Source organism: Triticum dicoccoides, chromosome 3B (genome assembly GCF_002162155.2).
Source record: "Triticum dicoccoides isolate Atlit2015 ecotype Zavitan chromosome 3B, WEW_v2.0, whole genome shotgun sequence".
Lineage (NCBI taxonomy): Eukaryota > Viridiplantae > Streptophyta > Magnoliopsida > Poales > Poaceae > Triticum > Triticum dicoccoides.
The window spans coordinates 16,260,503-16,274,512 of record NC_041385.1 but is presented as its reverse complement, the minus strand read 5'-3'; the positions used below and the strand labels follow the sequence as shown (position 1 = coordinate 16,274,512).

At 41.9% G+C, this 14,010-nt stretch overlaps 1 protein-coding gene across 1 annotated transcript; it reads left to right on the top strand.

The window, feature by feature from the left end:
• The first annotated feature begins 2,955 nt into the window (after positions 1 to 2,955).
• LOC119280529 (protein DETOXIFICATION 16-like) lies at positions 2,956 to 6,438 on the top strand. Its single transcript, XM_037561352.1, has 7 exons — positions 2,956 to 3,069; positions 3,179 to 3,723; positions 3,793 to 3,879; positions 3,995 to 4,290; positions 5,606 to 5,724; positions 6,174 to 6,263; positions 6,388 to 6,438. Exons 1-7 carry the CDS (start codon positions 2,971 to 2,973, stop codon positions 6,436 to 6,438), a joined length of 1,287 nt encoding a protein of 428 aa, XP_037417249.1. The 5' UTR covers positions 2,956 to 2,970.
• The last annotated feature ends 7,572 nt before the right edge of the window (positions 6,439 to 14,010 follow it).

Below are 14,010 nucleotides of genomic sequence, written 5' to 3'. Positions count from 1 at the left end.
GAGAGAGAGAGAGAAGGAAACTAGGGCTAAACCCAACAACATCGTCTACCAGGTACCAGCGGCCGCCGTGGACAGACCTAGCTAGGTGAGGCCTACGAGCAGCTGCCGGCCCGGGCGTCAAAAAACGATCCAAGGAACCATCGACCCGTCAGCCTGATTGCCGTCTTCCTCGCCTCCGGCCGAGATACAATCCGCTGGCCACGTCAAGAAAAGATGATCCCACTATATGATCCATCTCATGCCAGGGTACGAACTGCTAGGTACTAGATGCATGTCTTTTGAGTTGCATTTTCGGGTGGAACCGGTGATCAACAATCCTTATGTCCTGCCTGATCAAGATTAATTATAATCTTCTTACTTTCATGTCTGTGTTGAAGGTTGTGAGTGTTTCTTTCGCCAATGTGTTAACGACTAATGCACCGCAAACATAAAAAAAGTAGATAGATGAGTGGTGTCCAAAAGAATCTCGGTGACACGGCAGTTTTACCCAGGTCCAGACCCGGATGGGTAAAAGTCATATCTTCTGCCTATGTATCTTTGATGATAAACAAGATCGATTACAATGGCGTAGATCTAATCTACGAAAGGCTAGCTTATGGGTTGATAGCTTCCGAAGTAATAGCACACTCAATCCGTTCGGGTGTGTACTCGGGAACAATGGACATGTCGGTCCTGGCCTCTAGACACTATTTTTGGTTGACTTGGTTAAAATATGCCCGCAAGACGCTCTCCTCCAACCAGGAACCCTTACTCACAGACAAAGTCCCTCTCCTCCGACTGTCGGCATCCTTACTTAGAGACATGTCCTCCCTAGCATGTGAAATGAGACTACGATAGTTGATGCTTCTAAGGATACGGGTCTAACCGCGCAAAAAAAAAGATACGGGTCTAGAAAGTATCGTCCCACCATATTCCCTAAATGTAACTTCTTAATTGTCCTAAGGAGAGTGCGGGCACTTCAACCTTGGTAGGACACTGCGCAAAATTTCAAAATAGAACAATAATTCATCTTTTGGGCATGTCTGGACCTAATGTGACGAAATGAGACACCCAAACACCCAAAGGCAGAAAAACACCCCCTCCCCGCCCCCTATCCAGCGTCGTTTAAGGCGAGTCTAGGATTGACACGAATTTTGAGTGGTGGCGTGATTGTAATTTGAATTGAAACCGTCACTAATGTAGGGGTGGTTATAAGAACCCACCTGCTGGACGAATCGCCTACACATGTTTGATCTAGGCCGAATCCATCTCCGGTAACCTTATTCAAATACTGTGAAAAAATGCTATCATGTAGATTCTAAAAGAAATTATTAATGATTTTGAAAATATATTATGTAATAAAAACTATTGATTATATATAATATGTTTTTCATGTAGTTAGAACAGAATCTTCACATATCTGCAAAATGTTCAACACATATTTAAATTTTTTTGTCACGTATTTATAAAAAAGATTATCGAGTATTTGTAAAAAAAACTACTCACGTATTTATATAAAAAATGATCTCATATTGTTAAAATGTTCATCACATGTTTGCAAAAAATGTTAATGTATTGAAAACTATAGGAAGGAAAAAAATGAACAAAACAAAGGAAACAAAGTAAAATATAAAAAACAAATAAGAGAAATGAAAGAAGAAAACCAGCGGAAAAAGCGGAAGAAGAAAGGCAAGAACTAGTGGAAAATGTAAGAAAAGAAACAACTCATGCAGGTTCCAAGTTCCCCACCCGTTCATCTATAAACCCCTCTTAAAGTTTGCTCTTTGTGTGCTCCTCGATAGCCGTCAAAATGGGCTCCAGGCATCGGCACCGGCAACACACCTTCGTGTTTGTGGTCGGCCGGTGCTGCCTATGCCATTGAATCCTATTCCATGGTGGATACCCTTGTGCCTCCCAAATGATTTTAGTTATGGTTAATTTTGTTTCTTTGTCTGAACCTGTAATATTGTGTCTTTCAGACGGAAACTTTACAATTAGTACTCACATTTTTTTCTTTTGATTGACGACCAGAACTCGTCTCTTTTTGTTTGATTGACTATCAGTACTCATCTTGATTGTTCTGTGGACAATGCTATGGATTTTCAATGAAACTTGCATCTTTAATTTTTGGGGGAATATTTGTGTTCATATGCCAAGGAAAACCACGCAAGCTATATGCCGCCTATGGCGAGTCTGAACTCGCACTGGCCTTCAAGCATCCGACAGTGGGCCGAAGCCCACTATCCAGCAATCTTTATTTTTCCATGTGTTCGCTCATCTTGTCTAAAAAAAATGTGTTCGCTCATCTTGGGCACAGTTTACTCAAATACAGAAAAAAGTTTGAACCCAAGTGTTCACAAAACCCTAGCTTCAGCTGAATGGTGAGTGCGCATAGATGGCTAGTTCGACTCCCTACAAGTGCGCATCGTTTGTTTTTTTTTTTTTTGAGAAAAAGAAGGAACGTCCGCCCGTTCGCTGTTCAGGGTGAACGCCTCCAGGAAATTAACGTGGCATTGGCCTTGCGCTAAGATTGTGCGACGGCGGGGATGACGTTCGCCAAGGTTGGCCTCCGGGCAAAAGTTTGAGAGATAACATTTCCGAAAAGCCTCCATGTAAATGAACTGTTCTTCCTTACCCCAGAGCTCCTGTGCTGATTCAGCCATATACGTACATCTTAACACTCCGTTGGTGAATCTGAGTCGTCCTTTTTCTAATATATAGATCAATTTTTCTTCCGTTACATACTGTGTAGCATCAGCAATCTTTTACCTTGAAAAGTAGAGACGGAGACGCTGACCGAGTGAGCCGAGGTAGCTCCCCAGCGGAAGCACCAAGAGCGGATCCATGGAGTTAAGCACGGTGCCGCCGCTCCCCAGTGCCAAGGGCACGGCCGTGGCCGTGAACCTAGTGCTGGCGACGAGCGAGGCCAAGAGACAGCTCCGCCTCGCCGGGCCGCTGATCGTGGGATGCCTGCTGCAGAGCGTCATCCAGATGATCTCCGTCATGTTCGTCGGGCACCTGGGCGAGCTCGCGCTGGCCAGCGCCTCCATGGCCAGCTCATTCGCCATCGTCACCGGCTTCAGCTTCCTGGTACTCTACTACTCGAGCTAGTTAAGCTCACATTCACATACGATACGGCGCACATGCATGCATGTTCTTCTTCCACTCTGCACTTACCTTGTCGATCGAACCGTGGCAGACGGGCATGTCGTTCGCCCTGGACACCCTGTGCGGGCAGGCCTTCGGGGCGAGCGAGCACCACATGCTGGGAGTGTACAAGCAGAGGGCGATGCTGGTGCTGGGCCTGGCGAGCCTCCCGATCGCGGCGGTGTGGGCCAACACCGGCGCGATCCTGCTGCACCTGGGGCAGGACCCGGAGATCGCGGCGGGCGCCGGGACGTACATCCGGTGGATGATCCCGGCGCTCTTCTTCTACGGGTGGCTGCAGTGCCACGTGCGGTTCCTGCAGGCGCAGAAGCTGGTGGTGCCGGTGATGCTCAGCTCCGGCGCCACCGCGGTGAGCCACGTGCTGGTGTGCTGGGCGCTGGTGTACAGGCTGCGGCTGGGGATCAGAGGCGCCGCGCTGGCCAACGCCGTGTCCTACCTCACCAACGTCTCCATACTGGCCGTCTACGTCAGGGTCTCGCCGTCGTGCAACAAGAGCTGGACGGGGTTCTCTTTCGAGGCATTCCACGGCCTCATCCCCTTCTTGAAGCTCGCCGTGCCATCCGCGCTCATGGTCTGGTGAGTAGAACTAGTGCCACTCAACTCATCAACGACGACAAATCCTTGATGCATGTGAAAAATTTGCAGCATGGAGTGGTGGTCGTTCGAGGTGATGGTGATACTGTCCGGCCTTCTCCCCAACCCCAAGCTCGAGACGGCCGTCCTCTCCATCTGGTATACTATAAGTTGATCTTCCTTCTCTTTGTGATGGATGGATTGATCTCCACTCCATGTCCATGGATGATCGCTGCTTGCTTGATGTACGTATCTCCGGTGCTTCACGGTGCAGCTTGAACACCAACTCCTTGGTGTGCACGGTCCCGAATGGGCTCTCTTCGGCCATAAGCACGCGCGTGTCCAACGAGCTCGGAGCGGGGCGGCCCCGTGCGGCGCTTCTGGCGGCCCGCGTGGTGATAGTGCTGGCGTTTCTGGTGGGCACGTCGGAGGGGCTCCTCCTGGTACTTGTGCACAAAGTGTGGGGCTATGCCTACAGCAAGGACCAGGAGGTGGTCTCCTACGTCGGCACCATGATGCTCATCCTCGCCGTCTCCGTCCTCTTCGACGGCCTCCAGTACGTCCTCTCAGGTATATACGATTGCATGTCATGCATGTTGTGGAACAAGGCTTTATTTACTGCACCGTTTGACTTGTAAACAAAAATATACACTTCACGCCTTCAAAAAAAAATATACACTTCACACCAGTATATATACGTACTTTACTTCCTTGGTTCGTATGTACCACCCCCATCATTTTGACTGGGGGCAAACAAATCTATGGAATTCGTGGTTAGCTTAGTTAGAATGGGATCAGTTATCCTTAGCCTAGCATGCAGGTAGGAGTAAGTAAACTATATTATTCTTTGGGATTCCTTTTCGCCAACTTAGATTACAAGTTGAGACGTCGAAGCTGGTCTCTCAGGCCTTCCGCCGCACCGGCGAACCCTGCCAAAAGGCATCGCTCCTTACGTCACCATAGTCACCGTCAGTACATCGCCGGAGCTCTTGACAAGATACAGTCTTCCGACATGGGGACAAGATAGGGATAGAAACTGCGTTGTGATAATCGCAAGAGATCTCTAATCGGAACGACCCAGTCAGAGCGCTAGCTGCATGGCTCGCCGGCATGCATGATGCCACCTTCGCCGCGGCCTGCACTCCATCGTACTTTCTCCGTTTCTAAATATTTGTCTTTTTAGAGATTTCAAATGGACTACCACATACGAATGTATATAGACATATTTTAGAGTGTAGATTCACTCATTTTGCTCCGTATGTAGTCACTTGTTGAAATCTCTAGAAAGACAAATATTTAGCAACGGAGGAAGTAGTATCCTCCAGCGCGCGGGCAGGGGTGCCGGGGCTGAGTAATTAACTATGGATGCATACGTGCATTGGTTGGACTCGTTCAAAGCGAGAAGTCACGAAGAGCTAATCAAGAGCCTTTGATTTTGTGTGGCCCCGTTTAGAGCATACATAGACAAAACATATATACGGTAGGAATTTTAGAAATATTATTCCTGCAAGAAATGTTTCTTTGGCGCCATTTGGAAGAAAGAATTACCTTCCTGCTTTCTTTTAAAATTGCTTGTAGTTACATAGGAATTTTAGAGGAAACCAAACATGATGTTTTCCCTCGTGTTTTCTTCTCTTTGTGACTGCATCAAAAAGAGAGTGTTAGGGTTTTTCGTGGTTTTAGTTTCTCTTGGAATTTCTGATACACGCCATCTCAATTTCAACGGTTTTCTTATTCGCACGTTTCAAGTTCATGTGTTCCAAATGGGGACTAAAGTTTGATGAGTTTTTTAGTTCGTGTAGTTGTACTTTTTTTTTACCGGAAACCTGTCTATAGGTGTGGCACAAATTAGCACACCGAGTAAAGGGTTATGTTAATTTTACAGGTATAGTTCGGGGCTGTGGACAACAGAAGATTGGCGCTTTTGTTAATTTCATTGCGTATTATCTAGTTGGTATCCCTGCAGCACTGGTTTTCACCTTCAAGTGCCATCTTGGTGGAAAGGTATGTATATATATTCCTAGTCTCCTTACAGGGAGACTAGTATAGCAGCATGAACATTAATAGTGTAGTACCAACATATTACTTCCTTACCGGTTTATTAGTCCTGCATGTATTCCTAAATCAATAATTTGACAGATACAATATGACTTGTATAGGCCAAAAAATTATATCATTAGAAAATATACAATTTAAAGTTTCTAATGATACTCTTTTTGTGATATTTAACTTGTATTACGTCGGTCTAGTTGTCAATCTAGGGATACATGCAAACCTAATAAACCGGAATGGAGGCAGTAGTACTATAATAATAATAATAATAATAATAATAATAATAATAATAATAATAATAATAATAATAATAATAATAATAATAATAATAATTGGTGGTGGTGGTGGTGTTATATTTGGGTGATCACTTTGTCGGTATAAACAAGCTTCTATGCATGCAGGGGCTTTGGTTGGGAATATTGAGCGGATTGGTGACACAGACGTTGTTGCTTCTTTTCATTTCCTTTGGCAACACTGATTGGGATAAACAAGTAAGCTTATATATGGTTTACTCTTAATTACACACTTAGTTAATTTAGTTTCTTCTTGTTCCTTCAGATTTGTTTTGGGTGGCTGACAGTGTTTGTGTTTTTTATTTTTATTTTGCTTGCATAGGCAATTAATGCAAAGGATAGAATTTTGACGTCGCCGCCTGTGGAGCCATGATCAATGACATCGCTTAACATTGGAGAGACTCCCCGTGCATGATGCCAGTATGCTACTTAAACAATGTCTCAAAATTGTCACTTTTAGAAAATAGAGGCTTTATGACATGTACCAAAGTATTACAATATTACTTTGGTACCAATTGATCCGTTGTACACAATTTATGGTGTAAAATTTAAGATGATGTATCCCTTCTTCAACTCCATGCCGTTAACAATTCTTATTGCCAAGATCGTCCCATGAAATTTGTGTTGAGCTTGCTTGGCGAAAGTCTTGAATGTATCTTGAGTATCATCCATGGATCGAAGAATGAACACCAAAGTGTACTTTGAGAAGTCATCCACAATGTCAAGACTATAATTATTGTTTCCGCCAAGGCTATCGTATTTTGGAGGCCCAAAGAGATTCATATGAAGGAGGTCCAAAGGTCTAGTTGTCACAACCACCCCAATTATCTTTCCGGCAATACAATCACGACAAACCCTAAATTTCTCAAAGGAGACACGATTAGTCCAAGAATGGGTTCAAATTTGTAGATTTCTCACACTAACGTGGACTAGCTTGTGGTGCCACAACCACCCCAAGTTGGCTATGGCCATTAGGCATCTCTCATGCCAAGTGCTTTATTTCGAGAAATTAACCATGTAAATGTTGCCTTCAACATGCCCACAATCCTATTTGAGACTGTATCTCTCCTAAAATAATTGTATCTCTCCTATTTGAATGAAAAGCAAGTTATAATGAAAGGATTAGACGAGTATCATGTTTTCTATAGATAGATTGTTACTGATTGTCACTTTGCCCAGTCAATTACCTTTCCCGTATTATTCTAAAACAACAACATTTTAGGTAGTAGATATATCTTTCACAAATTTGTAAAGCTTGTCCCTTCGCCTGGTCATATCATTAGTGCAACCACTATAAATTATCCATGACTTGCCACTAGCGGTGTAGTCCTAGATGCAATTAAGCTTTGACTTTAGGTACCTATTCTTCAATCATCTCTTTGGCGTTAGTAACAAGTACTTTGGAAAACCAAATAACATGTTCTATACGTTACATGGACCAACAAATTTAGCATATACATGCACATCCTTGCTCTTATGAAGCGCATATGATGGGTTGTACTTCCCCATGAATTAATCGCGAGTTGCGTTACACCTAGTACATTCCCACTCACACCATTGCCGTTACCATTATCACTCCCCTTTTACCCTCCTTTTACAGAGTTTATTTTCCGGGGAGTACCATTGTTCTTCTTGTTGGACCTAGAGTTGAAACCAAGTCCCTTTTATGAGTCGTATCATTTTAATGACTCAATATCTCACTGGTGTTTGTCTCTTAAGATCTTCTCAAGTTAGGATTATAATCTCTTGTTCTCCTCAACTGGATTTGTTTGATCACAAAGAGTGTTAGCATGAATGTCTATATGACAATGAGGGAAGAGAGGGGTGGATAGAAATTTAATGTAGGAGAAACAAAGTGTCTCATGAGACTCCTTAAGTTTGATCATCTCTCCCTGATAATATTGTTACCATTTTCAAGGTGCACAAAATCCTTACCGAGCCTATCTTGAGTAGTGATGGTTTCTAATCAGATATATTACTTAGCAAACATTTTTGGAGCCCAAGTGCAATGGTTTGAAGCAAGCGACTAGTTTCCCCCTCACTTAAAAAGTCAATGTATCAATCCGTAAAAGTTCGCCACTCAACATCTCTACGATACAAATTAGGAACTTCACTTGTGTCACATACAGCTCTAGCAATGTTGTAAATTTTCCTAGTTTTGCTAGTTGAAACAAGTTGTGAGCGTATAATGTGGTTGGAGTTATTTTTGTATTTTCAAAATAAATAATTTCCAAAAATATGATCATTTATAAAATTAAAGTGTTGGTTATTTAATGAGGAAAATTGGTCCAGAATCCATAGGTTGATGAGTAGCATCTCTCCAACCAGCAGTGGCACATAAATACAAGCATATAAATGTGTAACGAACAATGGATACATTGATGAAATATAATATCATATGTTGTGATGACTTTACGTAGACAATACGTCCATGTTTCTATAGATCGAACTCTATCTTCATTTATTGCTAAATACTGCACCCAAACACCGAAATCTATCATGTATCTTGTACAATCTAGATGTATCTGTAATTTTTTGCTTGTTTCATGCTACTTTAATATCAACTAGCACAGCGGCCCTCGCAAATGCGCCAGGGTATCCCCTAAGTGATTTTTTTAATATGCCCCTCTTTAGAGTGGAGAGTTATTTCAATTTATTGTTTCATGGATATTCACATTATCCGCTAGAAAATAATATGGCCCTATAACCACTAAAGAGTATTGTGCTAAATAAAATATTACATATGCATGCTACATCTTTTATATATGTGTCATCTGTATGTGTCATCAGATCAATACTTAAATTTCGTGAGCTGACACAAGTTTGTTTGCATTGTTAGATCAGTATGCAAACATTTATATTGCCACAAGTTTGAATTAGATGTTACAATATTTGTGATGCTAATAAAGACAATGGGTCTACTAGACAAATTACCAAATAACAATTATGGATTTTTAAGCAAGTGAAAAGAAAGAATCTTCAATAATATATTGGAAACTGAAGAGAAGGTAATTTTATCTTGATTACATTCAACTTTTTTGCTCTTAATTACTTACTAAAAAATCTTTAGACATGGACATCGTGTCCATGATGCAATTATTGACCACTTTTTTGTATATATTTATATTCTTGTAAAGCAATAAAAACTATTCTTTCAGACACATGTTAATTTTTTTTCAACAATTTAATATTAAATTATAAAATATCAAATCAGGTTAGAACAGTTTGATAGAAAGCTCTATAAAATTGGGAATTGCTTTCAAAGCCGAGCTCCATGGAGGCCTCCAGATGCAAAATCCAAAATTTGCGAAAATTAGTATTTTTAAATTTTAAAAAAAACTTTAGAAGGCATAATGCACAAGTGTGTAAATTTTCAGGATGAAATACATTGAAATGAGGGCCATGCAAAAAAAAAATGGGGCTATTTAACACATGATACTATTCATCCTCCCAGACCATGAATTTGTCTTTTTTGTACAAGTTGCATCTCAACATATTTCATCTTGAAATCGTACACACATACACCTCACATCCTTGTTTACTTGTACAAAAATGTTCAGATATTTTTGAAACCAAAAATTTTGAATTTTGAATTTTTCAAAAAATGGGCCCTCATGGAGGCCGAGATCCAAAATGCCCTACACCTATAAATCATATGTTTTTGAAATGGAGGTTCAACGTATTATACTTCATACCATATGGCATGTGTCTTATCATGGCACATTCAGATATACTTAGTTTACCTACGAGATTCATCTTGACTTCCCACTTCTTGCTGAACAAAAGCTCTATGGAGCAACTTTGCATGTTGTTTTCATTGTCCATATTATACACAAACTCCATCAGCATAGGATAACGAAAATAGGATTGCACAATTATACTTGTGGGTTCTGCGTCCAATCTCCCCCCTCCCCCAGATCGAGTGCCATACATCTGTTTATGATTTCATCCTTCATGCTGGCGTAGAATGGGTCTATGATAGCTGCGACTAGGTCAGCCAGGGAGTCTTGCTTCTTCCCTTGTTGATGATCCTATATTGCTTCTGAATGTCGGCGAGATTTGGGCAGCTGATGCCCAAATAAATAAGGCCTCGTGACCCTGCAATAGTGATAGATGAGGACATGCTATGCATGCACAACTGGGCGATGACGACCTTCTGATCATGTCTGCCATTCCCGCGCGTGTACTTGAGGTTGAAAACACCAACTTGTACGTGCCCTCCCTCATGAACCACTCGTATGTGATGATGCATTGGTCCACCTAGTGCAGCTGGTTGGTGTAGACCACCATTTTTTTTGAAAAGGAGGAATACTTCCGGCCTCTGCATTAGTCGATGCATGCAGCCATATTATTAGAAATCGAAACAGAGTCTTAACATCCAATGAAGCTCAAAGTCCGAGCAAAAAAGGAGAAAATAAGTATGCAAACCGCCACATCCGGCAATAAAGCGCCACATCCGACGATAAAGAACATGCTACGATGCCTACACACCTAGCCTATTATTAACTCGCCATCCAAATCAGTTGAAGATAGCCCGTGCTACCGTCTCCCAGCGGTTGCACCCAATAACCATAGGCCCCCTTTAGTCCGCATGAGTGAGTAACGACCACATGTGGATCCAGGTTGTAGCTCTGTAGACAACCTGCAAAAAATTGGTGAATGTTGTACCATTAAAAATCATATCATTTCTATTGTTCCATATAGCCCATAATAAAGCACATATCCCTATCCGAATATGTTTAGCTATGTGTATGTCTACTCCATTAAGCCACGTCCCAAATATGTTTATGCTCATTGAAGGTTGTATGTTAAAAGCTATATGGATAGATCGCCATAACAATTTTGCAAGTGGACACTCGAGAAAGAAGTGTTTAATCGTTTCGTTTTGATCAAAAAAACAACACCTTGAGTTACCAACCCAATTCCTTTTCATCAAATCATCTTCGGTCAAGATGACCTCTTTGTGGACGAACCACATAAAGATCTTGATGCGGAGTGGAACTTTAATCTTCCATATGTGCTAAGACCTCGACAATGGCTCGGAGTCAATTAAGTCCAAATACATGGATTTTACAGAGAATAAGCCATTTGTGGTTAACTTCCAACTAATTTTATCCGCCTGGTCTGAAAGTTGAACATCCATCAACCTACTGACCAGGTGTAACCAAGCATTCCAACATTCCCCTACAAGAGATCTCCTAAATTGGATGTTAAGTGGTACTGAATTTAATACTGTGGCGACATAATCCTCCTTACGTTGCACAATATTATATAGGGAAGGGTATTGTAAAGCCAGAGGCGTCTCCCCTAGCCATGTGTCCTCCCAGAATCTAATATAGGTACCACTAGCAATTAGGAACTTCACCCGCTGAAAGAAAGTTACTTTTGTCTTCATTAACCCTTTTCAAAACGGTGAGTCCGTGGGCCTTGCATTTACCTGGGCCAAAGTTAGTATGTAGGTATTTATTCCGCAAGATTTGTATCCACATGCCTTCGGTCTCCGTAGATAGTCCGTATAACCATTTGCTAAGCAAACATCTATTCTTTACCTCTAAATTCTCGATCCCTAACCCACCCTGGCCTTTTGGTCCACACATGATATCCCATCTAGCCAGTCTATATTTCTTCTTGGCCTCATCGCTTTGCCAGAAGAATTGGGATCTGTAGAAGTCTAATCTTTTTCGTACCCCCACCGGTACTTCAAAGAAACATAGGAGGAACATCGGCAACCTCGTCAAAACCGAGTTAATCAACAACAGCCGGCCTCCATAAGACATTAATTAGCTTGACCTTCCAGCAGCTTAATCTTTTTTTGAATCTATCTTCTATACATTTCCATTCTTTGTTCGTTAACCGTCTATGATGGATTGGGATCCTGAGATAACTAAAAGGTAAGGATCCCATTTCACAACCAAATTTTTTTATGTAATTGTCTTGTTCTTCTTTATCTCTCACAAGGCAGAACAATTCACTTTTATTGAAGTTGATTTTGATCCCAGACAGTTGCTCAAAAAGGCATAAAATAAGCTTCATATTCCTAGCTTTTGCAAGATCGTGTTCCATGAAAATAACAATATCATCCTCGTATTGTAGGATAGAAATGCCCCCCTCTACGAGATGGGGAACAAGACCTCCTACTTGGACACTCTCTTTAGCCCGGCTAATAAGTACTGCCAACATATCCTCTACAATGTTGAACAGCACAGGAGACATGGAATCTCCCTGTTGTAACCCCTTACATGTCTGGAAATAATGACCTATGTCGTCATTGACTTCTATTCTGACACTGCCTTTCTATATGAATGAATCCACCTGAGACCTCCAGGCTTCGTTGAACCCCTTCATACGTAAGGCTTGTTGAAGGAAGGGCCATTTGACCTTATCATACGCTTTTTCAAAATCCACTTTGAAGACAACCCCATCTAGTTTCTTCGAATGGATTTCGTGCAATGTTTCATGTCGGACTACCACCCCTTCTAGGATTTGTCGTCCTGGCATGAACGCAGTTTGGGGGGGTTGCATGACCAAATGGGCTATCTGTGTCAACCTATTCGTGGCAACCTTTGTAAAGATCTTAAAGCTTACACCGAGAAGACATATCGGTCTAAACTGCTCAATGCGAACCGCTTCCACCTTCTTTGGCAACAACGTTATCGTTCCAAAATTGAGGTGAAATAAGTTTAAGTGGCCTTCGAACAAATCATGGAACGTAGGCTTAAGATCACTCTTTATGATATGCCAACATTTTTGATAAAATTTTGCCGGGAACCCATCTGGCCCAGGCATTTTATTATGCTTCATTTGCGTTATAGCATCGAACACCTCTTTCTCAGTGAAAGGAGTAGACAACACCTCATTCTCTTCTAAGTTGAGTTGTTGTATGTCCCCCATCACATTCTCATCAAGAGAAACAAAACTTTCTTCGGGTGCTCCGAAAAGTTTCTTATAGTATTCGGAAATGTATAGTTTTAGGTTCTCGTGTCCTACAATTGTACCCTCATCTTGTTCTAGCTGTATTATATTTTTCTTCCTATGCTTCCAATTAGCTATCATGTGAAAGAATTGTGTATTACCATCCCCTTGGACGATCTTAGAAACCTTTGCTCTAAGTGCCCATTTCATCTCTTCCTCTCTCATAAGGGCTTGTAACATCTTCTCAGCCTCATTCTTAATATCTCTCTCTGAAGAATTAAGAAGTATGGATTCCACTTTCACATCAAGTTCATTAATAATTTGTGTCAATCTTTCCTTTTCCACTTTATAGATACCACTTTGATGTTTGGCCCAGCCTCTCAAAAACAGGTGCAGGTGTCTAATTTTGTTTTGCCATCTCTGCACACTAGAAGAACCTCCCATGTCTTTGGCCCATTCAGCCGCAATGAGCTCCATGAAGCCCTCCCTCTCAAACCATCCTAATTCAAAAGAGAAGGTATTTTTGTTTCCCACATGGGTCGCTTCCCCGGAATCAACCAGTAGTGGGGTATGATCAGAGATGGCCCTCTATAGGGCCTGAACCGTAACCAACGGAAATTTTTGTTCCCACTCAAAATTAGTGAGGACCCTGTCCAATTTCTCGTAAGTAGGAATTCGCAAAGAATTGGCCCACATGAATTGCCTACCAGTGAGATCAATCTCCCTCAGATCGAAACTTTCAGTTATCATATTAAACATGAATGACCATCTTCCATCAAAGTTGTCACTATTTTTTTCTTCTTGTCTTCTAATGATATTGAAATCTCCCCCACCAGAATTGGCAACCTTTCACCCCCACAAATTCTCACAAGATCTGCGAGGAATTCCGGTTTAAGCTCTGGTTGTGCCGCACCGTATACGACCACCAAAGCCCAGCAGAAACCGCCAATTTTTGAACTTACACAAAATTTAACAGCAAAATCACTGTGGACCACATTCAATATCTCTAAAGTTTCGCACTTCACCCCAAGTA